Below are 27,504 nucleotides of genomic sequence, written 5' to 3'. Positions count from 1 at the left end.
GGAGAGGGTCGCCAGGTCTCTGCGGGCGTCGCTGGAGGGTTTGCAGTGGTGCAGCTGGTGCCTCTGTCCAGTGGCGGTTGTCTGTGAAATTGGAGGAAGGAAGGGGATTCACCCCACTTGTGGGTGCCACTTGGGTGGTGGTAAATTTGGTCTGCAAATCATGTTTTAAATGTGCTCAGGGTCTTCAAAGAGTGAGTGGTTAAAGCAAGGTTATAGTCAGTGCAAATGTCAGGTCCCTATCTTAAGAGTGGCATTCAGAATAATGATGGCTATTTGAAATGCCTATTATTGAATAATTATTATATTCAATTGAGATATGTAGTTAAAAATTAATATCTACTCATTTTGGTTATAAATACAGGTTTCACTATTACATGAACCAAAAATAAAACCTTAAATTCCAAAATCAGATCATCAGCTACAATACTTTAAAAAGGATACTGAGAGCGCATGAATGGTAAGGTGTTAAAAAGAGACTAAACAAAGGTGTCAGTTTTATGACAGTCAAAAATACATTTTAAATCTTTAATTTTCCCCCTAGTGAAATAAATATAGTTCAAAATAGGTGGGAGGCTTAACAAAAAAGCCTTTGGAAGACATAACACATATAATGATATACACAAAAATAAAACTGATGAGTTTTCCTGCTGGAAAAATCCAACATTAATAATACAACATACTATTCTCAATTTACTGTTGCAGTTCAGCAGGAGTTTTATTCCCAGTGGCACTGCTGCCTAATGCTGCCAAGTGCTGAGCACATCCGGCCTTCTGAGAAAACAAGTGATGCCATGGAATAAGGAAACAAACAACAGCACACAACATGGCAGCTCCCCAAACTCCCATCCTTAGTCAAAATTTAGAGGGTAAAACACAGTTTTAAAAGTAGGATGAAAAGAAACGGTGATTGACAAACAGATAGGATGCTGCCCATCTTAAGGACTGGAAAGATCAGGGCTTGGCATTCACAATGTGTGTTTCGATTACCAACTAATAGAATATTAATATATGTAGTTGTTTTACAAAATTGAATGTATTAAGTATTTTAAACTCAATTATAACAAATAATTGCATTGTAACAACAGAGGTCATTAAGATTGCTAAATTAGTAAAAAATCACTAACTTAGAAGCATCAGTTCTTTAATGTTACATATATACTTAAAAACTGTTGATTTAAAAAAAGTTAATTAGACTTAGCTAATGAATGAATTTTACTCCCTCTGAGGAAACAGTGGATACAAGAGAAAAATTAGTATTAAACACAGAGAACTAATATCTTTATCTTACTGCTTTGGTAAGAAGTTACATGCACATAAAGACTTGTAAATATTGAATGACTGAGAAAATAATTCAGTTATGTCATTTTGGTTCCAGCTTAGTAGTTGTTCATTTACATACGTATTTCCACCTAACTTTACTGTAAGTATTTCTGTCTGGAAGCCCATTCAGTTTCTGGGTAGTGCACACATTCTAACTTCTGGTTCATCTCTCTCATTGTAATTTTTTGTTATTTGTGAAAAGACAGTTCATACATTACCACATAGAAATTATGCTTTTGTCTGGAATACATGGTTTATCCGGTATTGGAATTTTTGTTCCATGGAGCCTGATGTTCAGAGATAGTTTCAGTATTTTTAGAAACATTCATAGTGTCTTTCAGTTCCATCTTGCAAATGTATGTTGAAGATTCTCTAGGTAGAGTTTCTCCTAAAAATTAGGAATTGTGTTAATAATCTGGAATTATATGGGGGCTTTTCCAAATACTGTCTTTTTGCTCATATGGTTTAAGTGCTGCAGTGTCTCATCACTAATGTTAAGGCAATTTTTTTATAAGAAAATGTGTAAGTAACTTGAAGCCTGAGTAGATAAGTATTAGAGCATCTACACAGGTAAAAGGTGTAGATCCTGCATTAACGTATGCCTGCTAAAATCACATTTACTTAAGTAACACTTTTTAAGTTAAACAACAAAATTTCATCTGTTGCCTCTAAAATACACACACGCACAGCAGAGAATAAGTAATAATTTCAATTGATTGAATTTCCTACTCTTTAAAATGAGGACAGGATGGCCAATCTGTTTTAGCAGCATATCTAAAGACAAATTGGTCATATCTTTCAAAAACATCCTATATGCAGACTGCTAGTGTATTTAGATAAAATTGCATCATTGTGTCTATGAAAGTGGATTCAGGTTTACTTAATTGCAACAAAAATTTCCAAATTCAACCATATTATCTAACAGTTTGATACATTTTCCTTGGGCTCTCTGACACTCATTGTGTTTCCTAGAAATGCAAGATGTTAGGTTGGTTGAAGTTTAGTTTCACGTACAAAAATAGTTTTAATTTTAAAAAAAGTATTCTTTGTTCTGCTTACATTTGTGCATATGAAATCTTTTGACATAGTATGAATGAGAAATATATGAATTCATAGACCTATTTTTTATATATACAGTGATTGCCTGATTATATGGTCCAGAAATAAATGAATCACAGCCATGAAGAAACTATGAAGAAAATCAGTGTGGTGAACCTCGATAAACTTTTAGATAACTTCTCAGAGATAGAAAAGGTAAGTGAAGAAGGTAAATAATGTTGAGACTACTATCTATAAATATTTTGTGACATTTTAATAAGCTTTTTAAGCTTATTAATATGCCTTATAATACCAACTTTGAAAAGTGTTTGTATTGACTGTATCTTAGACTAATATGAGTAACTTTTGTGGAGTCTGAGAAGCCTTTGTTTCAGTGCTAGAATTTTAATGGTGCAGAGGCCAATTTTGGCTTCTCAGGAAAAATGTGGGAGTGTCTGTTTGTATCAGAAGCTGCTATTGGTGATAACAGTATTACACAGTTTTGCTGGACTAGCCATTCAGAAATTGTTCCTTGTTCTAGAAAAATGTCATTGCCATAGCAGGAGCATCTGTTCTCATATTCCATATGCATTGAGCTCTCTTTATTTTATGGATATGCCAGTTCTTAAGAGATTGATCCACTGAGGAAAATGAGTACTGTATTTCTTGTCAGACCCACGTTGGCCAGCTCTCTGGTGATTTCCTGATCAGTAAATCCATACTAGACATAATATAAAAGGGGCTTCTTAAATAAATTTAGCATTTCTCATGGAAAAAACATATTATACCAATTCCTATTGTAAGGAACTGAAAGAAGAAATTCCTCAAACATTCAACACAGCAAACCTCAAGGACAAGCTGTGGCCTTTGGATTAGTCTAAGGAATGTCACCCAAGGTAGCGGGAGTGTATCGAAGGATGCACCCCCCACTGCCTTGCAGTTGCATTGACAAACTCCTTGGATAAGCCTCAAAGGGAGAAATTGGGCTGAATAAAATCAGGTGTTTCCCCTCAAGCACAAGTACCCCTAAACTGGATACTTTGTGGCCCTACTGTACAAGCCAGACACCATGCTTGCCTTGCTAATGATTTCACACCTTCGCCATGTAACAAGAAGTGGTAACAAGAACTGATAAGAGGTGATCACCTCTGGGATGACCAATAAGAAGCATGAAGTCAGCAAAAATCTCTGGGAACAGAGGAAAAACCAAAGCTGGGCAGGGCGAATACGACCACCAACTCAATCAGAACCCATGCTCCACCTTTTCCCTCATCTCTCATGGAAATGAGTTTGTGCAATACCTGCCCCTCCTCGTCTAGTATGCTAATCAACTGATAAGATGAACTCAAAAGGGGACAGAAACTTTGCTGTGTGTGCACCCACCACCCAAGATTACCGGACCTGAGACAATGCTGGATCCAGGGGTGGTGATCCAGATTTTGTTGACTCTTTATCTCCTTTTCCTTTTCCTTTTCCTTTTCCTTTTCCTTTTTCCCTTCCCCTTCCTCTTCCCATTTCCCCTTTCCCCTTTCCCCTTTCCCCTCTCCCCTTTCCCCTCTCCCCTTTCCCCTCTCCCCTTTCCCCTCTCCCCTTTCCCCTTTCCCCTCTCCCCTCTCCCCTCTCCCCTCTCCCCTCTCCCCTTTCCCCTTTCCCCTCTCCCCTTTCCCCTTTCCCCTTTCCCCTTTCCCCTTTCCCCTTTCCCTTTCCTTCCCTTCCCTTATTAGATTTATAAGAGACCACATTGCTTATTAACCTTTTCCAAGTTTAAATTGTTCTCTACCTCAAGTGACACATTTTAGCGGATCATTCGGTGTCGTTTCACCCAAGGGGATCACAGAACCATTGCAACTGTCTGGGCTTCCAGTCCATGACACCTATTCACACCCATTACTCATGTTGGTGCTTAGCAAAGGCATTGACAGCCTCATATGCAAAGCAGTAGGAAGAACCTTGCTGAGGATCAATCCAGAGTGAGGACTACAGAATTGAGAAGAAACCAGTTTATACCTAGTGATGTAAGTCAGCATTCTTAGTTCTGCAGGGTAAACTAGCCATAGCACAGACTCTCAAGTCTAGCATCATTCTTCTCTGTAACAGGATTTCCAGAATGGCAAATAATACAGGTTTGCAGTGTTGTGAAATTTTAAAATTTTGTACTAATTTAAAACTCAAGATTGAAAACTTAAATCAAAAGGTATTAATATAACTTTAGTCTTTTTCCAATTTTCTAGAAAATATCAGAAATTAATGAAATAAATAACCTGCTGGTTCTTCGACTGGAAAAATGTAACAGGTTGTTAACATTAAGCCAATCAAAGGACGAATCAGTAAAAGAAGGTAAGTTATTTTTTAAAAGCGATATGGTTTGTGCATATATTCAGGAAATTCTGAGAAATACTTCCATTATTTTCAGTCATATAAAATACAAAAATAAAATAGCAAGGATCTAAGATACTGTGTGAAAAGCAGTAATGCTTAATCTGGGGTCATGTAATGGAATCCATCTCATTTGCATAAACCAGATAACTTTAATCCACAAACATATCTTCAGAGCTGGGTGAAAATAACTATTTTCCAGTTGATGTTAATATCCATCATTTTAAGAGATTTTTGAGTGCATGTAGTATCTATGAAATAAAAACCTTCCTTTTGTATTTTCTTTCACTTTTTCCTCTTCATCTTTTTTCTTTTGATTGTGTTATCTCCTTTCCCCAGGGAAACAATGTGTTGACAGGGAAAGAGGGAGAGGATCAGATGAGCTTGGTACACCTGATGATGTTATTGTGCCCAAACGTTTACCTTTCCCATCCATACAGGCCTCTTGAGCTTCTAGTGAACTGCCACAGTTTACAAAGCCAGCCTTTTTAGGCAAACTAACATTAGTAGTTTTACTTGAAGTGCTAGCCTGTGACTTATGTTAATCTATAAGGAGCTCAAGATGCCTGTGTAGAACAACAGGGTGAACATTTGGGAAAAGTAAGGTCAGCACTGACACTATCATGCCTCCAGCGGAGCTGTTCCACTGGTATCAGTGTGACAAATGTTATGTTTCACCTGGTCACCAGAAACATTTTGTCCAATGAAAAATGAGCCACATGCATTCTTGAATGCGTATTTTGCTGCCTCCTGAAATGTCAAAGCTTGCCTGTAATTGGAGATGGCATGTCAGACCGGTGGGCTGGTGCTCCAAGATAGCATAAAGAATTATATTTCTTAGCTGCTTGTGTGATTTGGTTTGTTTAGGGACAACCTGATAGCACTGTTTGAGGGTTGGAATATCTTTTCCCTGTAACATGCTGTCTCGTATGTTGAAGTTTTAGTGTTCCTTTTTGAATTTTGCTCACTTAAATTAATTCTGTAAGGACCTTGGGTATTGCTGGAATCTGTGTCTTGTTCTGCCTAGGCATTTGTTTAATTTCTAGAAGACTGAAAAGCGGTCCAAAGTAATTATTCTTTTTATCTGTGAGAGATTTAATCTCTAAAGAGGTCAGATTAAATAATATGATAGCCCATTTTGTGTTTATAACGTCACAGTCAAGATTTTATCTCAGTGACATATCCAATTTGGTCATAAAGTGTAAGGAATGGCATATAATCCTTCAAGGTTGAGTTCAGTTAAGCTGATATCACTGTTGTAAGTTTATTCCATAAGCTGTACTTGTGTTACTGACAGCTTTAATGTGATCACTTTTGGTCATATTTCTTTTACTTTGTATAGCAGATGTCATTATGGTGCTAAATAGTTATGAATGGTAATAATAGTTAAGAGGATTCTAACTGTTCAATGGAAGATAACCAATGAAATGGCATTTACTATTTTATAGGTGGGAATTATAAGCCTCTACATCATAATAAAATGTTTGCCAAATAGAGGAGGAATTAAAGAGAAAACTATTAAATTAATATTTTTTTTATTCTAGAAGTATATCTTTTCAGATGCATATTTGAAAAGAGAAATAATATCTTGAACTTAGCATATATTTGTGGTTGCTTATTCTGTAGTTTGTAGAGTTGCTGAAAGGTGCATCTTTCTGTAGAACTTTAGTCTCTGACAAGCCAACTTGCTAAAAGTTATGAAACAGAGTAGGAATAAACTCATGCTGGAGTGAGATTGCCACTCACTTTCTCTTAGGTCTTCACCGGGACTTAAATAATTTAGTATAATTAGAAAAGAATTGGAAAAGCTATTGAGTGAGTGAAGTTTGCTAATGATGCTAATCTATTCAGTTATACCAAGAATCTCATGATACAGGATGACAAGTGATAAAAAGGGGAGATGAAAACCAGTAGCAGTGCGTTTTATATATAAACAGTGGTTGGCCCTAGTAGGCTACTTCTCAGGAAAGAGATCTTGGTGTCCATCTGGACAGTTCTCTGAAAATATCAGTGGTCAAAGAAGCAAACACAGTGATAGGCATGATTATGGAAGAAATAGAGAAACAAACATCATGTCCCTGTAAAGTCTGTGATTTTCATGTAATGTTATGGTCCCCACATTTCAAAATGGACAGTCCAGAGCTAGAAAAGATAACAGAGAAGGTGGCAAGGTCTGGTATTGTTAGGGAGGAGCAAGGGACAGGGAATCAGGAACCAATCATGTAACAAGGCCCACAGAGGTAGGGGCTCCACCAGCCGAGACTCACTCCCACTGTCCCAGTGAGGGCTGCCAGGGTCAGCCGAAAGTCCAGATTACCAAACAAGTATGTAGTGATGGAACACATCCAAGGTCAAGACAGGAGGCTGAGTCAGGATCAGGTTCAGAAATGGTAACAAGGGCCAGACATAGTCTAGTGATCACTAGCAGGTCCCTAGTGATGAGGCAGGTCTGAAATCAAGCCAGGAAGTCACTCCCTAAGGTCATGACCAGGGTCTAGATCTACATGATATGTGGCTGCAACACAGCTGCAGCGTAGCTCAAGGTAGGCCAAAGGCAAAAGCCTGAGCTTAAAAGAACCTCCCAAGGAAAGGAGAGGGAGCCATTTCTTCAAACAGCTTTTTTCAAGGTCACCAGCTGTACAATAAGTTGGCCTTGAGCTCAGCCAAACACTCAGGAGGTGGGTGGGGGAGAATGCCCTTGGGGCCCTCACAGGTTTTGTCACAATTTTGGAACATCTGAAGAAAGACTTAAGCTGGCTGGAAACTTTTCAGCCTGAAGAGAAAGAATAGAGCTGACGTGACTCACAGCTGTAAAATTATGAATGGCATAGAGAAAGTGACTAGGGAATTAATATTTACTGTTTAATGTTGTAAGAGAACTAGATGGAAATCAAACTTGTTGACTGATTTAAAACAAACAAGAGGAGGAACTTTTCCATACATTACAAAGTAAAGTTGTTAAATCAATTCCACAGAAGCTTGCGGATAACAGAATTATAGATTAGTCCAAAAAGGTTAGAAAAATTGATGTAACAAAACTTAACAAATTTGTTAAACACAAAAGACAGTACCTGTCACTCAGGTCTCCTTTATTTTTGTGTTTTGGAAGCTGAGAGGATATATGAAGGATAGTGTTTATCCAGTTTTTCTTCCTCTTTCCTGAAGCATATTCTACTGGGTGCTGTGAAGTGGGATAGTGAACTGGATAGAACTTCAGAGACATTTGTTTCTCTAATAAGCACAAAAGACAATGCAGGACAGTCATTCAGAAACAGATCAAGAGGCCTCATTATTGACAAAAACAGAGAGGAGGGGGTTTATACAAAATAGATTTGAAAAGGGGAAAGGTGGACAAAAAGAAGAAATTATTCTTACCATAAAACCTAAGGGATAAAATATAGCAGAGAAAGTGGAAGAGACAGCTCAGAGAATCAGAGCAGCTGGGATGACTGCAACAAGGACTGTGGAAGTAGAATGGACTGAAAACAGATGAAAGTCAGAAGAGAGATTTGAGTTTTGTAAATAGTACTGCCTCACTTCGATGAGATAAGAGTGAAATGATTTGAGGAGATAGTTATGCTGATATAACTGAGGAGAAGGACCTCTGGAGCTGTTTTGAAACACATGATGGGAAAAAAATGTAAATGGCAGAAATCCATGTAAAAATACCAGAGCAATCAGCATGAAATACGAACTAAAGTTTTAGCAGCAGGGACAGTCAGGAGAAAACAAATAATAATATTGAACTTCTAGTAGTTGTACAAATCAGTATGGATATAGATAAGAGGCAGAATTTTTGAAGACAGGGATTCTGGTCAGTAAGAGAGATTGCAGACTGTTAGTAGCAATAACAAAAAAAAGTGAAAAGCAGAAACTTGGAACAACGTGGGACTTCCAAGGGGTGGTTCTGAAAGCTAATTGATGAGAAAGTAAAAGAGATGCCAAAGGGATAGAATGTATTTAGAGACTAAGGCAGTTATCATGGATGTTCTGTTAGGTTAATGTGCTTGCCAATAAGGTAAACACTTCCAAGTATCATGGCATGAAGTGCTTCTAAATTTATGTTTTTGAACTGTATTCATTAATGGTGGTCAGAAAACCGAGTTTCACAAACATTTTGGGCAGCAGATTGCCATAATCTGCAGCAAATGCTGTCAGAGGAACCTTCAGGTAAACAGTTACCAGGTTACTAGAGATCAGCACTGACTGTAACATTAAAAGTATTCAAAAGGACATTATGGTTGGCATGGTGATTATAAATTATAGTAAGTATATAATGTTTCTAAAGCATTTTGCTTTTTCTTTTTGAAATGGATAGAAATGGTCTTTGCATCTTTATCACATTCACCCTTCAGAAGGGGTAATATCATACTGTGTATTCAGAATCAGAGCACTAAAAGTGTGGTGTCTAGTACTTTAATTCTTTGTAAACCCTTTTGAAAGCCAAAGAACTGTTAAAAAACACTCTTTGTTATTGACGAGATTATAGAGGGATCCTGTGCAGAACTGGAGAAGATGCAAGGGACCAAATGTAGCATTCATATGTCCATTCTTACTCTGGCAAGTTATCCTAACAGACTCTAGTTGTGCGAATGGCTTTTATATGCTGATATTGCCAACTGTGACTTGGAAAAAAAGATTTCTCCTAGCCTTATGTCCCAAGATTGTTACTGATTGTTACTGATTTGTTATTAATTTGAGTGATGATTTTTGGTGATTTTGATAAGGAATGATTAGGACTAATCAATTAAGTGGAATCTCACAGAAATATCATTTTTTATAAAAGATAGTGGCGTAATGTTTTAAGTAGTCATAGAGATGTTATATTTAGTTTAAAGTAACCATACAACCAGTTACGCTGCTGGACGAGGTACCATTGTTAGACTGTTCGGTAGGGATGATTTATTGCCCTGTAGACCAGGTGTTTTAAAAGTTGTATTGTGAAAGGGCATCGAAGCGAGTTAAAATTGGAATGAGAGCCAAAGTCCTTGAGTCAAGGACATTGGGGGGTCTTTCTTTTGAGTCAGTAGTCCGTGGTGGTCGCAAAAGCACTCATTTCAGGACTCAAGTGTGCATGACCGGAAGGAGATGGGAATAAGAAAATGAGTTACGGGAATTAGCATGTTTATGTATGAGAACTTGATTAATATGTATTATTGTATCCTATATAATCAGCATGCTACACGAGTTAGGTGTGCGTTGTTGGTGAGATGACTCCCCTAGCACCCAGCAGTTAATAAAGGGGTGTCTGCTTATCTACATCGCAATTGTGTTGATAGTTTCCTTTATCCCGTTTTGGTGACAAGATGTTTCCTAGAACCCAGCTCAGCCACATTTCCTGAAAGTCTCATTTGAGGAGTTGGTCCAAAGGCAACTGAAATTTCTGGATTTGGACAGTGCATCGATTTCTTGATGAACAGTGTCAACACGCAGTCCTAATGTACATACATTCTCAAGTTGAACAGCGTTCTCAAAATTTAACACAAAAGCAAATGAGTTTACAGGATAGGTAAACAACTCGAATTTAGAATGTAAGGCTTATCAGTAGACCACAAAACAATCCACAGAACAGCCAAGGAAAATGAGAGCCCACATCCTGGTGAATGGTTCACATATGATTCCAAATAAACATGCTGCTTACAGCAGAGGAGCAGAGAGAAAGAGCACTATGGAAGGAAAAGCTGTTGTTCCACCTATACTGAAGGATTTGTGGCTACTAGTTGTGGTGGGTTGGAGGAAATGGACTTTTATCCTGGCTGAAAAACTCTTTGTTAGTATGAAAAATAGAAATAGGAATAGCATTTTGCACTCCAAGAAATCCAACAAGTGAGAACCTGAGGACTCCTTGATATCCTTTATTGCAAGAATTCTCTCTGTAGAACTGTTTAAGGTAAAAGAAGGCTGGCAATTCTGAAGGAAATGCAAAGGAAGAAAGAAAACGTCTAGAACTCAAGGGAGAGAGGAGAGTGAAACACTTGAACCAAAGATAAGATGCGAAAAGATGAGCAACTGAGCAAGTGTATACATGTGCTGAAAGATCATAAATTAACTCTGTTTTGTTTTGGTAAGTTTTTTGCCAAACAAAGGTGAGATTCAGGACCACAGTTTGTTTAGTGTAAATCATTGCAGATCCACTTAAGACAGATGCAAGTCTGTCATTCTTGTTTTCTAAACCTTTTCTATGGTTACTAGATGGACTCTTGTGGTGCAGGCTAGAATTCTGAACTAAAATCTACTGTAGTTTTTAAAAAGAAAGCAATCACATTATTGTATATGGAACACTTAAGGTGGCTCTATTTAGCATCTTCTGGATTGCGTGTTTGTTGACTTAGTGTTTCAAAGGTAATAAAGGAAAAAGCGGTTGATGTAATTGCCCTATTAAAAAAGCCAATAGCCTCAATTATAAATGCAGATGGAAAAAACTGCATGAAATTATGGATACTAAACACAGAAAAAGAGCGCTTAGGCTGTTCAGTCTTTCTGCATGTAGGCAGCATTCTTTACAGGGAAGGAACCACACAGAATCCATAGTAGATGCTATGCCAGTGATCCACAAAGCTGCAACCATTTAGCAAAATTTTGCTTTTTCTTCCTTAATGTAGGCAAGCAAAGCTTGTGGGTTCCCAGTAACTTTTTTCCAGTCACAACTGTAATTACATAAGGGATTTGCCAACATACATCCTTGAAAGATAAGAAAGATAAGCAGATATTCTTGGGACTGGACAAAAGAGTGGCTTGCACCCAAATAACTGTGATTCATTGTAAGACTTAACTGCTGTCCTATTGTTTACTGAGGTGCATAGATGCCTTTCAAATTTGTGCATGAATTACAAGCATTTGGGTTTGTTTCCATACATTTTCAAATGGGAGAAAATTTGTAGTAGAACTAGTTGGTACAAATGGGCATGCTAACCTAGTGCTTCCGACTTTGAATAGGATTTTTCGACAAATGCTTTTGATCCAGACAGGAACTGAGGGCAGGCAATGCTTCTGTGCTGTTCGTGCACCCTCTGCTGTTCTTTTGGAAGCATGGAATGGGGGAATACAGCTGGCTAACGTACTCGGCTGCATGAAAAGTGGACTTGATGGAGGAACAGACTACAGATCAAAAAGATTGAATGGAAAACGGAATCTCTGAGCTGGGATCTTAATTCATCTTCCTGACTCCATTACTTGTAATGTAGTCTCTAATTATACAATCTACAATTTTCAACAGAGCTTTGGTCTTACGAGATGAGTAACTGGAAATTAAAAGCCACTTAAGAAATGCAGTGGTACTCTGGAAACAGAAAGAAAGGCTTTAAGAGTAAGCAACCTCAGTTTTAGTGTCCCCAAGTCTTCCCAGTCGTTGGATGTTTTGTAACTTTACTGTTAAGGTTACAAGGAGCATAAGGGTAATAGTTTTAATGAAAAACTAATGTTATATTACAGGCAGTCTATATGGTGTTCAAATATTAAAAATAAAATTATGAAATACAAATATGTAAACTGATAAATCACAAGTTGCATGTATATACATACACACACATTATTATTTTGTTTAAAATGAGGTAATGGGGATATAGTAGCATATTCTGAATGTCTCCAAGTTTATGTTGAGCCACAAGATGAATGTTAATATGCACTTAAAATGGCGTGAGAAACTGCAATGAGAAATAGTGTTGGTCTTGTTAAAAAGAATCTTGTCAAAAATGCTGTCAGGAAAGTAAGCCTGAGTTTCATTAATTACACCAAATTGCTCGAATGCTGATATGGGAAATGTCTATTATTGCCTAGAAAAAAATAACATCCTTGTTTTCTGGCTAGAAACAAGAATGTAATAGTTTTATGAAATTCTTTGTATTGCTTGATAAAATTCGTTTTAATATATTGTCAAACTAAAAGCTAAAATTAATCAGTAATCATGCAATAATAATTTATTTCTATAGTCAATAAAAATACTTAGATTAATATTTAATCAATATTCTTATAAAATATTTGAGAAAAGTTCATAAAACATTAAAATTGTGAAGAAATTATTAAAAAATACTGGGTTTTTCATTTCTTTTAGAATGTACTACTCTACAGAATGTGATAAAGGGCCTAACACAAACCATTGAAAACCACTGTAATGTGAAAGGTAAAAGCAAAAATGTTCTTGTATATTGTACTGTAATTTAGAATGAGCAGGCATTTAATTTTTTTGTTTATATTTACTGTTTTTTTCAGAGAGAGAAACTCACTGGCAGCAAAACATAAAAAAAATATTTAAAATCAATCTTGTGCAGATTTTGGTGCTCTATATGCTTAATGAATGCCTATTCCTATTATCCTACTTGGAATCCACATGTAAAAGAAGTCCTGTCTCAGTGAGGTTTTTTAATCAATAGCTCGGCTTTAAATTTATTTCAACATAGCACAGACAATTTTACAAAAATTGAGAAAGTGTCATTCAGTTGTTGAACTGTAGTCTATTAAAGTGTTTATGCATATTTTTTATCACTTTATTAAACTAAAGAGTCTTAATCCTCAGTGTAATGCTATTAAAATGTAGCTGTTATCCATAAATACTTGACAATTACTCATTGGTATTTTAAAATATGTAAATATTTGCTATATAGTTATACCACAGTATAGCTGTACATCATGTAGTTAATTTTCTACCCATTGTGTGTTTAAGGTGTATATGCATAAACATTAATAAACTTCTAAAAAATGGGAAGTATAGGGCTGCTTTTAAAACTCAAAGTGACTTCTAATAATAAAAAGAAGCATTATCAGCTTTTTCTAAATTCTGTTTTTGAGATACTACTTTCCAGCTTTTGGGAAACAAGTACTTAAAAAGTTGCATCTTCCAATTTGAAGCTGTTGTAGCCATTATAATAATCTTTTATTTTCTGAGCCAGAGAACTTCGCATCCTGATTTTCTTGAATGTTTCAGTTATCAGAAGGCTAAAGACAGTTCAAAGTAATAATATCAGACAAATATTATGATTAAACTGTGAATTTTCTTGTTAAAAAAATGGAGACTGAGATTATATAGCTCTGTTAATTATGATTATCACGTCTACAAAAAAGTTTCCTAAAGTTCAGACAAGTCAAAAAATGAAAGTAATTTCCTTAATAATACTGTCAAAATGTACTTTTTAGTGTATCATATAGTTTTTTTATTTATGTAGATGAAAATGATAGACTGAAGGATACCATTCACATCTTGGAAGAGAAATTAAAGACTCGTGAACAGGTACATCACAAATGATCATTCTTTAGGTAGAGGAATAATATTTTATCTCTATTGTAGCAGTTCATATATCTTCATATTCTTGGGTCTGCTACCGATACTGTTATTGTTGTACTTTTCCTAACGTTTGTCATGTGGAAAAAGACCAGTGTTGTTCTCATGACAGTATCAATATGAGAATGTCTCAGAGAGTCTGAGAGGTGAAAACTAAGTGCTGAGAACTCTACCTCAATCTAAGATGCAGTTCTTTTTTTTTTAGCTGTATTTAGCTTTAAATTCAACGTTGCATTCTAAAATCTAATCCTTTGCATTGAAATATATTTTTGTGTGGAAATAAGGTTTTGATATTCATGAAGCCTGCTGTACTGCCAGAGAATCAAGAACTGTCTGAATTTTGTCTATAGTTTCTTTGGGAGTAAATGCTACGAAGATAATAGGTCTCTACTTTTTATCTGTGTCTCATAATAAATTCCATTTACCATCTCTCTACTTTTTATCTATGCCACTCATTTTGGGAAAGGAGGTAACACCAGAAGGGCTAGTCACAAGTCGTGTTAGTTCTCTGTGCTAAGATTGCTGATCTGTTTGTTACCTGGATAGGATCAGGAATCTCACTGCTGATTTTCTTTGCCTGTGTTTGTACTACGAGTTAAAATTAAATTTTTATACCAATAGAGCTGTTATCTTGACAGTTTGACAATAAGTAATGCCTTCTTCAAGACATGAGAAAACTATGATTCTATACATTACACACATGTGTGGGCATGGTGGAACATCCTAGTGTTGTTCTGAAGACACTTACTTGACTATCTACTATTACCACCAATCAGTAAGCGCCTTTGTGAGTGCCTCCGAGCATTACTCTGGTGAGTGGCCACCTACCAAGGTGGCTCTGACAAGAGCTTTGGAGGAAGAACCTCTGCATTGGCAGCTACAGCCAATTCCTTGGTAATTCTGGCGTAGGTATTGAACCAAACTTACAATAGGTGTGCTCAAACTCAAACTTGAGTATCAGTGCCACCAGCATCACTACTGCTGATATCACTGACGTTTCTACTGTATGAAGTCGTGGAATCCTTGGTATAAGCAATATTAACAAAATTCATATCTCAAATATGATGTTGTACAATCTTACAGTCAAAAATACATAAAACTAGTCACCTAATCTAACTGCAGCATTGTATCAGATCCTAGATTGGGGAAAGGGGGTGTTACCTGTACCTTTGCCTGTTCTCCTAATAAGTACCATTTCTAATTTTATATTAACTGATAGCTATAATACAATGAAATCTGTCACATTTTTCATCTGTGGACTTCAGCCAGATTGTGTAAGAAGTAATTGGGCATTTTGTATTTATTAGATCAAGGATAAAACAAGTACTGAATTAGAGAGTACTGTACATTTTTACATTATTGTTATGCTTTGCAGAAGACTAAGAGCACAGAAACCCTGAGATTTTTATGAAGCTTTTTACATTTGCAGGAATATAAAGATCAGATTGAGAAACTTATGATAGAAATTAAAAACAAAGAGGAAGACCACAAGTTAGAAATAACACAGTTGAACTGTGATATAAGAAAAAAATGTAAGTTCTCTGAATACTGAATGCTATAGCATTGGGTAAAGCATGCTGTAACCTGTAGGAGCTATACTTCATCTAGGACAAGTACAAGTTCTACTTCTTAGTGGAAACATATGAAAGCCAGAATTGGACAGTCTTTAACTGAGTATTATCTTTGCTCAAGAGAATAGACAGTGGCAATTAGATAATAATACAGCAACACAAGATGAGCAGAAATTCCCAGAGAGGTAGAACAGACGCTGAGAACTTGGACCTAAAAATCTGAAAGAACAAAATTTTGGGTTAAGTGTTGACTGGAAAGTTGCTTTGAAGTATAGACTGCTGTTAAAGCGTTCCAGCTATGCTCAGGAGAATAAGACTTTTTTTCACAAATAAATAATACTGCAATGAAAAAAACCTGATTTCAATTCTAATTTTTTCCATTACTGGCATATCCTTGATTTTTTGGTCATTCATGTAGCTGAAAAAAGCCAAACTCTTTGTAAAATATGATGCTTCTTTAAAGAGACTCTGTCTTACTGGGTTGGGACAGGGTGATTTTCATATAAAGTATGTTTTTTGCTTGAATGAAATTGTTTTCCTGACCTGCTGTTCAAGAAAGTTTTAATATTTGGGAAATAATGTTATTTTTCCATCTAAACATCTTCTATAATCATCATATTTGGTATTTCTGTGTTACTAGTTGAAGTAAAAGAAGTGGAGTATAGAGAACAGAGAGAGAAAAGAGAACTGGAAATATTAGAGTTAACTAGGCAGCTGAAAATTCAAAATGAAGAGAAGCAGAATGAAATAATTAAACTGCAAATAGAGGTATGCATTACAAAGCCGAGTTAAAGATCAATTGGGTAAACTTAGAAGAGACTGTGTAGTGAAAAATGTTAATTAGTACTTAACAAAGTAGTGTGGTAGAATCTAGGAAACTTTAAAAACTATTGTCTTACAAATATCAGTGGCATGTGCTCCCTCCCATAATGGTATCTGAATCGCTTCTGCTCAGGAATCAAGTTCTGCCTACCATATAGGGAGACTGAAGTTTGCTGTGTTCTTGTTTTAAATTAAATTATTTTGAAAATTTTGCTATAAAATTTTTTTTTAATGTTTCTGCTTATTTTTATTCTTTTTAATTTCTGAATGCTGGGAAGATATATTTCTTTACAAATTTCCAAGAGCTTGAAGACGTCTAATCCTGTGGAGATTCCAGTCACAGACTTCAACACGTATTTCATGCCTCTGGTTTTAAGCCACTCTTTTTACAGAAACAATTAGGGAACTACTTCAAACCTTTCACATATCAAAAAAGAAATAAGGTGTGAAAGGGTTCAGGCTGAGTTATCCTTGGAATGTGAGGGAAGGATGATGGTTTCAGAGGTTTTTAGCATCCTCTGCATTTTCTCTTCCTGCAGACATGTGGCTTTGGAGCCTTCAAAATTTTTTTTAGTAGTCCTCTTGTTCGCCTAAATTTATTTGGTTTATCATATTTGTACCATTTATTTTTTGCAGTATTTTAAGGCATTTTTTAAAGAAACGTAGCTTGTAATTGCATGCTTTTTAAAATAAACTTAAGTAGCTTCATTGTCTTAGGCCGAAATAGTAGAAAAGCTTGCAATTACTACTCTCAGGTACAAAATCTAATGTAAAAAAAGCAAAAATTATAGTTGTATTATTTAAAATAATTTTTTTCCTGTTGGTTCTTGATGTTTGGTCTTTTCCCAATTTCAGTTCAATGCTAAATTAGCAAGAGTTCAGAATAAAACAACAAAATCATTTGCAGATGCTTCTGTCTTTCCACAAAGTATCTATCGAAGGGTATGTATTTTAATCGCCTGCAGACACTACTATTACAGCCTGTTTGAAACAGCAGTTCCCTGGGGTTCTACTCTGTTCTGCAATAGAACTTTGGGGATGGGGCAGTGGAGCTTCATGTTTAGGGGTCCATCTTACTCACTCCTCCACCCATCCCTCCCACCTCTAGACAACTTATTTCATGTCTCTGCACCAATAGTGATATAGCTGGGGTTCAACAACAAAAGACCACATGCAAAGTGGTTTTAGTACAGAATTGTTGACCTGGGAACTTAAGAGAGAACTGACATAAATAACTGTGACAGAAATTATATATGTGCATTATCATTTTTGTAGGCTTGAGACTTTCGGATGTCACAAAAATATGATTCTGGTGAAGTTATCTTTGTAATTTTGTGATACAAAATACTGAGAAAAATATTCTTATTAGAATATTTCTCATTAGTAACAGCATACTGTATTGTTACATAATTCTATGTGATGTTTAACAATGAAGCGTTTGCTTGCATTTTTACAGAAGCTGCAGCATCTCCAGGAGGAGAAAAACAATGAAATTGAAATTCTTCGAGACACCATAAGAAACTTAGAGCAACGTCTCATTAAAGCCCAAGACCTGCACTTGAAACAGAGGCGACTTTGAGTAAATGACATGATGTATTTCAGTACTACATACATGAGAAATGGAAACAGTCTATTTTAAACTGTGCTCCTGAAAGTAAAAACAAGATATGAAGAAATACAGAATATTTTTTATTGAAAACGCTCTTGTCAGATATTCAGAGGCATGCATTCTGTGTATATTCAGGGCTACTTTCTTGCTAATCAGTATTCACCATAAAAAGATTCAGGTTTCGTAGGAGTAATAATTTCCCTATTAAACCATCATTAATTATGGTGTACACTTTCAAAGCAGTTTTCCTTTCTTGAATATTCTTCTCTTCATCCACGAAGCCTTCGAACAACTGTAATTTTACTTCAACTCCGTTAATCAAAGGTTAGGAATGCTAAGCTACACAGGGAGAAGTTATACAAGTGTAAGAGATATATTGCCTTACTAATCAATACAGACTTATCAAATTCAGCACTGTTAGAAACAAAGATAAACATTAAACCAAGATTAAATTTGTTCTGACCCTCCCTCTTTTTGATACTGATTCTGCATGAAGAGTTGTTAACATTGCTTCTCACTTTAGGCACAGTCTTACTGATTTAGTGGGATTTTACAAGCTCTAGTAGTATGTATTAATGGACCCTGATACCATATCTAAGCCACAAAAGTTAAGCATATAAATCTGTTACTTTAAAATAATTCAATTACTGCTTCTATCTTACATTTGAGATAAAAAGTTATTTTGGCACATTGCTTAGAAATAAGCTTTTCTTGTACATAATTTGTATCCCCAGGTTAGGAAAAAAACCAAACAGCTTTTGAGTACATTCTACCTTCTTAATAAAAAATGATTAAAATATCTCTTTTGGTTATCTTCTATTCTTGATTGCAAAACATCAGACAAGAGCCCCTAGGTCATAGTTTATGCTCCTGTCCTCACAAATGCAAGCAGAATGTTAGAAGAGAAACAAGAAAGACAAAGTAATCAAGAATGCAGACACCTTCCCAGTGCAACTGAAAAACAAACTACGTGTCAATTAAATTCCTTTAAATTATGAAGCTTTTCACTGATGGTATTTAACAGGTTTTGTGTAGTTCTAAGAGCTCTGCTCAAAAGTCTGCTTCTTTGCAGTATTTTAACTCTACGCACCTGTCTTAGTATGTTTTTTAATTGGGGGTAATAAGAAGATTAAGTATCTGTTAATTTTGCCACTCTCGCAATGACACAAATTTAGATAGTAGGACTCCCTTGCATTTTTAAGGTGCTTAGTTTGTTTTTCAGGCTCAGTTTCTTGCCTTTTCCTGTCACTGTCAGGTGTCACTAGTTTCACTTGCTCCTGCTGCTGGTGACTGTCAGGCAGCAGCGAGCAGACGTCACTGTCAAGATTCAGTGATGTCCTCTGCTAACAGCTGCCCATGTCACCTGCAAGAATTTGGAAGTGCTCCACGACACTGTCAAGTGACAGAATTTCCTAGCTCTTCAAACAGAAGGTGTCGACAATGACAGCATCAGCTACTAGAAGTTGAGTCTGATGCTGTCTGCCAACTTCAAGTTAACTGGTTTTTACAGCCGGTTTTCCCCTTTTTTCATAGCTTTTTATCTTGTGTTATTTCCACACTTTCTCCTGGAGGAACAGGGTCTACCTGTTCATGACTACCTGTCTGATCATGTCTGTTATGGCCAAAAACTCTATGACGCCGACCACTGTGAGGATGATGTCTTTGCGTTTCAGAAGGAGCCTGACGGTTCTCGTTTTTGGAACGGTGACTGCCCTCACGATGGTGGTGGTGGTGGTTGTGTCTATGTCTGTGCAGGTTGTGGTGATGTGAGTGTTGACCAGTTGGTTTGGGTTCTATCTCTGATAGCTTTTCATCGGCTTTTTTAGTGATGTTTTCACATGTACCATCAATATCGGGTTTCTGCAAAACAGAAGCTTGCATTAAATACAAAACATATTTAATTAAACTAGCTGTATAATATTAATGATCTTAACATTTTTGCAGAACCTGAAACCCAATTTTAAATTATTTGTGCTACTTTTCTGAAGAAAGATATGAATGTTATCAAAAAAAACCTCCTTTTACAACACCACTGATAACTGGACAGGGCTCTTAATGTAAACTTTTAGGAATTACAATCCAAATAATTGTTAATAAAAATATTATTTTTCTAGGATCCCACATCTGACCTGCCTGAGGCCTACATTTACCTGGAAAACTGGATTATGGGATCAAAAATTATTATTCTCATTGAACCTTCATGACTATGTATGTACTTTTCCTGAAGTCCTTGAAGTAGTTCTTATCTTTAGTTATATGTAAAACAAAGCTACCCTTCTTTTATAACAGTAACAATAATTTGTCACTTTGTATTATGACTTTTTTAAAATTAACTACTATATACCATGTTTAAATGTAAACTAAAAGGAATAGTAACTCAAACCAGCTCAGATTTGATTCACAGGTTTTAAAAAAAATTACTATTTGTTTAAGTACCTACCTGTCCCCAAAAAACTAGAGTAGCTAATTGGTCACTAGTTGTACATAACTCCAAAAACAGAATTAGCTTCCCAGATTGCATTTAGATTTCTGAAAATTATTTGCATTTCTATCAAGGGCAGGAATTCAGATAACCAGTCTATTATAAATCATAATTAATTCACTTTGAAAAATGTTTAAAAGCTCTCCGTCAATACACATTAAACATGTACATTCTAAATCATGTCTTTTTGCATTAATCATACTGAAAGTTTTTTTTTAAGTACCGGTCAAATCCAGTTTCCTTTCCTAGTATATACAGAATCAAACAAGAAAATACCGTGTAAGAGCAGTTTCCACACTTGTTTTCACAGTAGGCAATCTTAATAGAATCTTCTACATATTGGAAAGACAGGAAGGAATAGGGCAGACCCAGATGATACACTAGACGGCCACATCTAAGGAGAGAAAGAACTCTTGTGGTTACATATACATAAAAATATACCGAAAATTAAATACCTCTTCTTATCATACCTTATCGTGTTCACATCAATCCACCCACACTGTACAGTCCCATGAAGAGTGTTTCTGTCCAATGAGTTTACAGGTAAAACCAGTATCTGCCACTCAACTGCATCAATCAATAGCGTGAAGTGTGACTTCTGGCTGACGTAGTAACTATACTGCCACAAGCCTCTAGTTTATTGGCATTCAGATTAGCAAAGGTACACTCATTACAGACCTCTCTTGCAAACGAGGAGTGCTGTTTGCAAACATGGTTGTTGCATCATTGCAAAGAATGTTTTCATGCAACATAACATGTATTTTGATTGGAATGTGCATCACCATGTATCTGCATTAGTGATTTAGAGTGCATGAAGGGATTTTTATGGTGCCTATTTGCACCACGTCTGTACTTGAGTGTTCTGGTATGCACCTGACTACACAACTGGTATGTTCAAAGGAACTGGAGTAAATACGGAACTTGTACACAAGGGCACCTTGTTAAGTACCCCACCTGCAATGTCAACACACAGTCCTCCAGCCTTTCCTCCCTACCACTCCGCAATGCACGTCTAGGACCAGCAACAGGCAAAGACATCATTGCCAATAAACGCACAATAAGGACATACATTCCTAGAACCATAATGGATCATGGCCAGACTAGTGCCAAACCAGTTTGTAGTGACAGTGTATCCTATGTGTTGACAGCACAAAACTGTTGAACCTTTCAAGTGCTGTGGGTCAGGTGTCAGCTCTGGGGTCCCTCCATGGACTACATACAGCCTTCTGTTTGTCTGTCATACGACAGAAACCTTCCATACTTAGGTGTATTTGCTGCTGTAACATGCAATCACTTTCTAAAGATCATTCCAGTTCTAGTTTCATCCCACAAGCCTAATTTAGCTAATGCGTTCAATTTCATCATATTACCAAAAAAAAGTTAATTAACTTTCTAATTCTTTATTAAACTTAATTATGCCTCAGTGCAAAGTGAGAATGTTCACTACAGTAATACAATAGTAATTAGGATGGACATGTTAGAAGTGCAGGACTTGTAGAATAATTTCCATCAGAACTCAAAAATCAGGATTTCAACTAAAGCATTATTACTGATTCTGCCAAAAAATACATGTCCCAGAATCCTATGATCAAAAAGCTATTTTATTCCGAAGTCATAAGTTTCACCTAAGGACTAATTTTTCTGTATGGCTACATGACATTTTCGACAACTTCAGTCAAAATGTTTTCATGAGAACTCAGATAGCTTTTCTCACTTGCTTCTACTATCACATACATGGATGTAATGAAGTTGTCTGAAAATAAAATCAGTGCAAGACCAGACTCATGCTATCAAATTCTACACTCAGTTATATTCATCTAGGTCCACAGTAATTATAAAGAAAAATGTATTTATCCCAAACTAACTTAAGCAAAAGCAGACTTCTTTTGTAGTTTCCTTTTCCTCATAAACGCAAGTGCTTTACTTAGTGCAAATTAGAAGTTGATTATGTCTTTGTTGTGAGGTAACCAGGTTATTTGCAAATCAATGAAATAATATAGATATTTACAAAGCATTACTCTAAATACATACAAATATTTTCCTGTGTTCCCCTCTAAACACAGACCTGTCATAGATGAGAAAGTCATCTTTGTTCCCATTTAAGGTAGTCCAGACATCAGCTTGCTGTTCATCTTGCTGGTAGACAGTAATAGAGTCTGAAACACTTTCTTTCAGTAGGTGAAATTTCCTCTGGGAATAAGTTCCCTGATGGTTGACAATCACATATGAGATGTTGACCAGTCCTTCATTCTCTAACTTTACTCGCAGGTCCTCCAATCTAGTGGAGAATGTAAAGAAGACAAATCATAAGTCATTAGAGAATCTAAGATTTGCCACGTTCAACAAAAGTTAGTATGCTCCATTTTTGCTTTTATTACAGTGAATGTTGTTTTCTCCCAGTTTTAATGGCCACAGTCTAACACTATTAAAACACCCTTGCCATTTGCCATGACCATCAACTAGACTGTCACCAAACCAGACTCTACAATAGCTAATGTGCCACAGGTCCTGCCCTTGTAAGTAGAATGCAGTACTAAGAAGACATCTGTTTTCAGACTGAATGCAGTGTTATTTTTATTTCAGTTCTTTCACAGTCTTCGTGGTCCAACACAGTTAGTTTATCTGATGCCTTTATTTAAAGGCGGAGGTTTTGGTCACATAGTTGGTTAAAGAATGCGTACTATAAATGCAGCAGGAAGATGAATAATCAAGAAAGCAAACCCACAGTAAAAGGCCAGTAGCTTTCCCACTCATCTTGACATGGCTGTTTTCTATGACAACCAGAAAAGGGATGTTACAGCAACTGGGTCAAAGGGATGGCCATAGAATGTGTGCACAACCTGTCTGGCAGTTATTCATCTTTCCCTATCACAAAAGTCCTTCTTTGCTCTATAGTACAAAAAGCTGCTTTCTTGATGTATGATGCAGGTTTCTTTTCTTTTTGTTTGTATCCTTCCTATTGAATTTCTATAGAAAACTTTTTTATTTTTTTTCAGTTTCAGGAAATAGTCTAGAACTTGAAAGATTCTTTAAAACCTTTCTAAAATATACAGACTTAAACCCAACTACCTTGAAAGTCAACCACAAAGCCCACTTTTGACTTTGATGGAGCCAGAGATTTACCACCACTTTTTCAAGTCTAGTTCTTAAAAAATTTGCAAAGCCTATTATAATATGAAGCTATGTAGCCTAGAGGGGGAAACTAAGATGCTATTAGAGTGACTAAAATCAAGCTCTGAAACCAGTACCATGAATTTTGAAACCAAAATTATTTCACAATCACTAAATCAATCCAAGATAAGGGCTGTACGCAACTCCTCTTTGGGTCAGCTCAGAATTATTTTCTTGCTGCTGTTACTGTCATGATACCCAATTATTTGCACAGAAGTAGGTTCTAGTAACCAAAGCATCAATATCCCAGGTCTTGTATGAAAATATAACACTGATCATTCCCTTGAATGCTTCATCTGTTTTTTGAAAGACCAGTCTTTACCTTATCTTCTGATTTTTTTTTTTTTTTTAATATATCTAGGACCTCTAAACAGAGCTTGAGAAAGCATATTAAAAGCACATGTCTTGATCTGCCTTTTCCCCTACAGATCTTACGTAAGAAATGAGTGATTACAAATGTCCGTTTCAGGTGTTCTAGCCATGTCAGATTATGGTCAGATTATTTCTTGGCTTCAGCATTTTTGCTACATGAATCATCTGTTGCTAACTGAAGCATAGTCTTGAGGAACTGTTTCTGCTGGGTTTTCCTGTGGTTTGTGTTTCATTAATGTCAAGCTGATCATACTTTTATGTTGTAAATATAATCTGGAGAAGACAATCTGTCACTCAGGACTAAATCAAGAGATGAAAAATCCGCGACACTGGCACAGAACACTCCTGCTAGAGTTAACCTGGTCACTAGCTGGGATGGCAGCAGTTGAGGAAGCTAGAGTTCACTGAGTGCATCTGTAGTTGGGCACATGGATTATCCTTAGATGGCATTAAAAAATTGACCAGTCATGTTTTAACAAAAACTGGGAAAGGGATTTGCGCTTACCTGGAAGCCTGCAACAGGCACAAGTATCAGCTAGCTTGGAGGAGAGCCACCACCGTCACTGAGCCCCTGGAGTTCAGCATTGGGTTCTCCTCCCCAATATGCCATTCTGGGGGCTCCTTACAGTTCTGGATCTCTGTCCCTCCTCCTGGGAGGAGACAGAGAGCCAGAACTAGCCCCAGCCCTGCCCACATGGCTGGGCTTTCTCTGAAATGAGAGAAAATAAACAAAATGAGATCAACGCCTAAACAAAGTTCAGACTCTGAAATCCCATAACAAAACACAGCAGAATATTGGCTCTATTCAGTTTTTAAAAACCCTGTAAGAATAAATTTGAGCTACTTTGTTTACTGCTTGATCGTATTTCCTTCATTTGGAAGTGGAGTTCTCCTATAATAAACAGGCAGTATTTTTTCTGTTGTATGTAAACAGCTGAAAAGTGTTCAGAATAACTGGATTTTCTTTTAATGCTGCTGATCAGTCTACATTGTTCCTTCCTCTTTGTAATTTCTTCTTGACTGCTTTTAACACTTCAGTGATTTTAAAGCGGCCTCATTTCTTGTGTTTTGAAATCAATTGTGCTGAGCCAGTTAACACCAGTAAGAATCTAGACCAGTTCACTCCAGATTCCAGAGTAATTCCACTGATTTAAAAGTACTTGCAGCAACGGTGTATTTTGGTACACTGCAAGTATTAGAGAACCTGGCAGAAATTAAAAAAAAAAAAAAAAAAAAAAACACACTTAAAGATTCTTACAAGTCAGTCTGTAGTATTTGGATCCCATTGAGAAAAAAAATCTCTTAAGAACACAGGCACTAGAACAAATTTTGCAAAAACAGGAAATGAAAACAGTTTCAGGATTCCTCAGATCTTACAAAATCTTCTACCCACACAGTACATTTAATGTTTATAAAAATCAAAGCATGTGAGAAATTCTGTAACTATCTTTTCCTCTTATTCCATTAACATAATAATTTTGGCTTAGTATGTTCAGAAAACACTCATTATTGAGAACTACATAAAATTATAAAACTGGTCCCCAACATGTCCCACGTTGTGGAATTGTGTAATTTCACCACTCACATCAAAGTGACAGTAAACACAGAATGTTTTGGAAACACCAAGTTCTGATAAGTAACACACATTTCATAGATCTTATTATATTCTTTAAAAAAAAAAAACCCAACACTTCAATAATTGATCTTTTAAAACAAAAGCCAGCTACTGCAAAGCCAACATAATTTATGAAATCCATCTGTCCCTGAAGTTTCTTTCCTGCAGTTCTACCAAAAGCATTTCAGGTACAGTACTTTGAAGATTAAATTGTGCTCCAATAGATATCAACACGGCCAGTTTCTTACTTTTTCCACACATCTGGAAAGCAGCCCACCTTTATATTCATTATAAACACATGAAACTCCTACGACATCTTGAGATCCTTCTGTGCCTTTATAGCCTTCTGCAGCACTGGCATACAGCACCCAGCAACAGCTGTCTCACCCTGTGAACTAGATGAGAGCTATGTTCTGAATTATACTTCCCTTCACATTTCAACTTTGTAGTTGGTTTCCAACGGAAATTTCCACAGACAGGCTTTTCAGCCAAAGAAACAGACACTCTGCCAGATCTTAAGTTACGAAGCTCTTTCATAGCAAAACCAGCAGACTTACCCTTTACTCCCCGCCCTCCTTGGCAGCTCTACTTAACTCCGCTGCAGAAGAAAACAGCATGGGGAAGAGGGCTGTGGTATTTATATGGCTCTTGTTTATCTCACTTTGCAGATACGGTTCAAAGTTCAGGGAGCTTATTCTGAACGACCTTGCAAGCAAAGCAAACCCCTTTCGCAAAAGTAGTCAAAATATTTCTCTGTTAAAGTAATTCTCAGTGGAAATCATTTATTGTGCAGAATGGCAGGGTATTTTTAATATAATGACTTTAAATATCCGGTTATGCAGTTTGTCAGCCACCCCAGTCAGCTGGAGGTAGTGGTACAGTCAGAGGAGGGGGGTGGGCCGAAGAGTCATTATTTTCTGAACACAGTGGTAACCACAGTGAGAGGGGGAAGGTACTTCTCTATTTATAAAAATGCTGAGCTAGTAGGTTTTTCTCTCATATGCTTTATCTGATATTTGCCTTAGAGAACAATGTACCCTGTCTGAGGACGCACGCAGTACAGAGCTCCTTTTGCCCAGCTGCTCTTGATTACATCACTGGGCTTTAAAGCTTTCTCTAGAAGCTGCCAGTTTATCAACTTCTCTTGAAGGTTAGAGCCCAGATCTTCAGCCATTTAAATCAGTGCAGCTGATTTGAAAGCCATGAAACTCTACCAACTGGCAACAGCCACTTAACTCTCTGTATTAGTCAAGTTTTCTTAACATCATCATCAACTGAGGTGTCTGCTGACACTCAGCTTAAACTGTTTCCTTACTCTCTTTCCTCAGTGAGAGAATTGTTTATGCACAGTACGTTTTGTTTTGACAGAAGTTTGCTTGATTTTAATTTCCTTCAATGTACATGTTATGTGTGTTTATGGAGAAATAAATGCTTAAAAACTTGATGTGTCCTCAGAGTTTAAGGTGGTGAGATTTATATGGCCTAGTTTTATTGCCTGAGACTCTGTCTTCTGCACAGAAGAGCTTTATGCTTCTGGTTGGGTGTGAGAATTGGAACTGCTCACCTTGGGGTTTATTCTATATAAGTCCTGTGCTCAAGTCTATACAAAGAAGGACAAAGATCTGAAATTTTATTCAGTAGTCTTGGAGGACACAATGCAGAAAACAGAGATCAGACTGGGACTGATTTTTTTTTAAAAAGGTGGAATGTGCTCACATTCCTTATATTATTAGGGAAACACATCCTTGTATTCTTTGCTGGATTGGGACCAAGCCCTCATAACTGTGATGATGTCCTTTACTATTCCAAAATGACAGATTATTTGCTGGGCCTCCTGCCTCAGGATAGGTTGTT

At 36.5% G+C, this 27,504-nt stretch overlaps 2 protein-coding genes across 2 annotated transcripts; one reads left to right on the top strand and one right to left on the bottom strand.

Moving 5' to 3' along the window:
* Positions 1-113: 113 nt before the first annotated feature.
* Positions 114-18,146, top strand: CCDC152 (coiled-coil domain containing 152). The gene is made up of 9 exons (XM_074855496.1): positions 114-140; positions 2,458-2,574; positions 4,590-4,695; positions 12,785-12,853; positions 13,893-13,957; positions 15,438-15,540; positions 16,220-16,347; positions 17,257-17,343; positions 17,858-18,146. The coding sequence occupies exons 2-9, from the start codon at positions 2,488-2,490 to the stop codon at positions 17,978-17,980; spliced, it is 768 nt and encodes a 255-aa protein (XP_074711597.1). The 5' UTR covers positions 114-140; positions 2,458-2,487; the 3' UTR covers positions 17,981-18,146.
* Positions 18,070-26,307, bottom strand: SELENOP (selenoprotein P). Its single transcript, XM_074855495.1, has 5 exons — positions 26,208-26,307; positions 24,541-24,744; positions 22,558-22,770; positions 20,769-20,886; positions 18,070-19,870 (listed from the first exon to the last, which is right to left on the bottom strand). The coding sequence occupies exons 2-5, from the start codon at positions 24,729-24,731 to the stop codon at positions 19,217-19,219; spliced, it is 1,176 nt and encodes a 391-aa protein (XP_074711596.1). The 5' UTR covers positions 24,732-24,744; positions 26,208-26,307; the 3' UTR covers positions 18,070-19,216.
* Positions 26,308-27,504: the final 1,197 nt, after the last annotated feature.

Source organism: Strix uralensis, chromosome Z, assembly GCF_047716275.1.
Source record: "Strix uralensis isolate ZFMK-TIS-50842 chromosome Z, bStrUra1, whole genome shotgun sequence".
In the NCBI taxonomy this organism is placed as follows: Eukaryota; Metazoa; Chordata; class Aves; order Strigiformes; family Strigidae; genus Strix; species Strix uralensis.
Note: the sequence above shows the minus strand (reverse complement) of the source record. Positions and strands in the feature narration are given on the sequence as shown.

Coding starts and splice junctions, on each gene's coding strand:
- CCDC152 (XM_074855496.1), top strand. CDS start 2,488: ATGAATCACAGCCATGAAGAAACTATGAAGAAAATCAGTGTGGTGAAC. Junction 2,575..4,589: donor ACTTCTCAGAGATAGAAAAG/GTAAGTGAAGAA, acceptor CCAATTTTCTAG/AAAATATCAGAAATTAATGA. Junction 15,541..16,219: donor CTGTGATATAAGAAAAAAAT/GTAAGTTCTCTG, acceptor CTGTGTTACTAG/TTGAAGTAAAAGAAGTGGAG.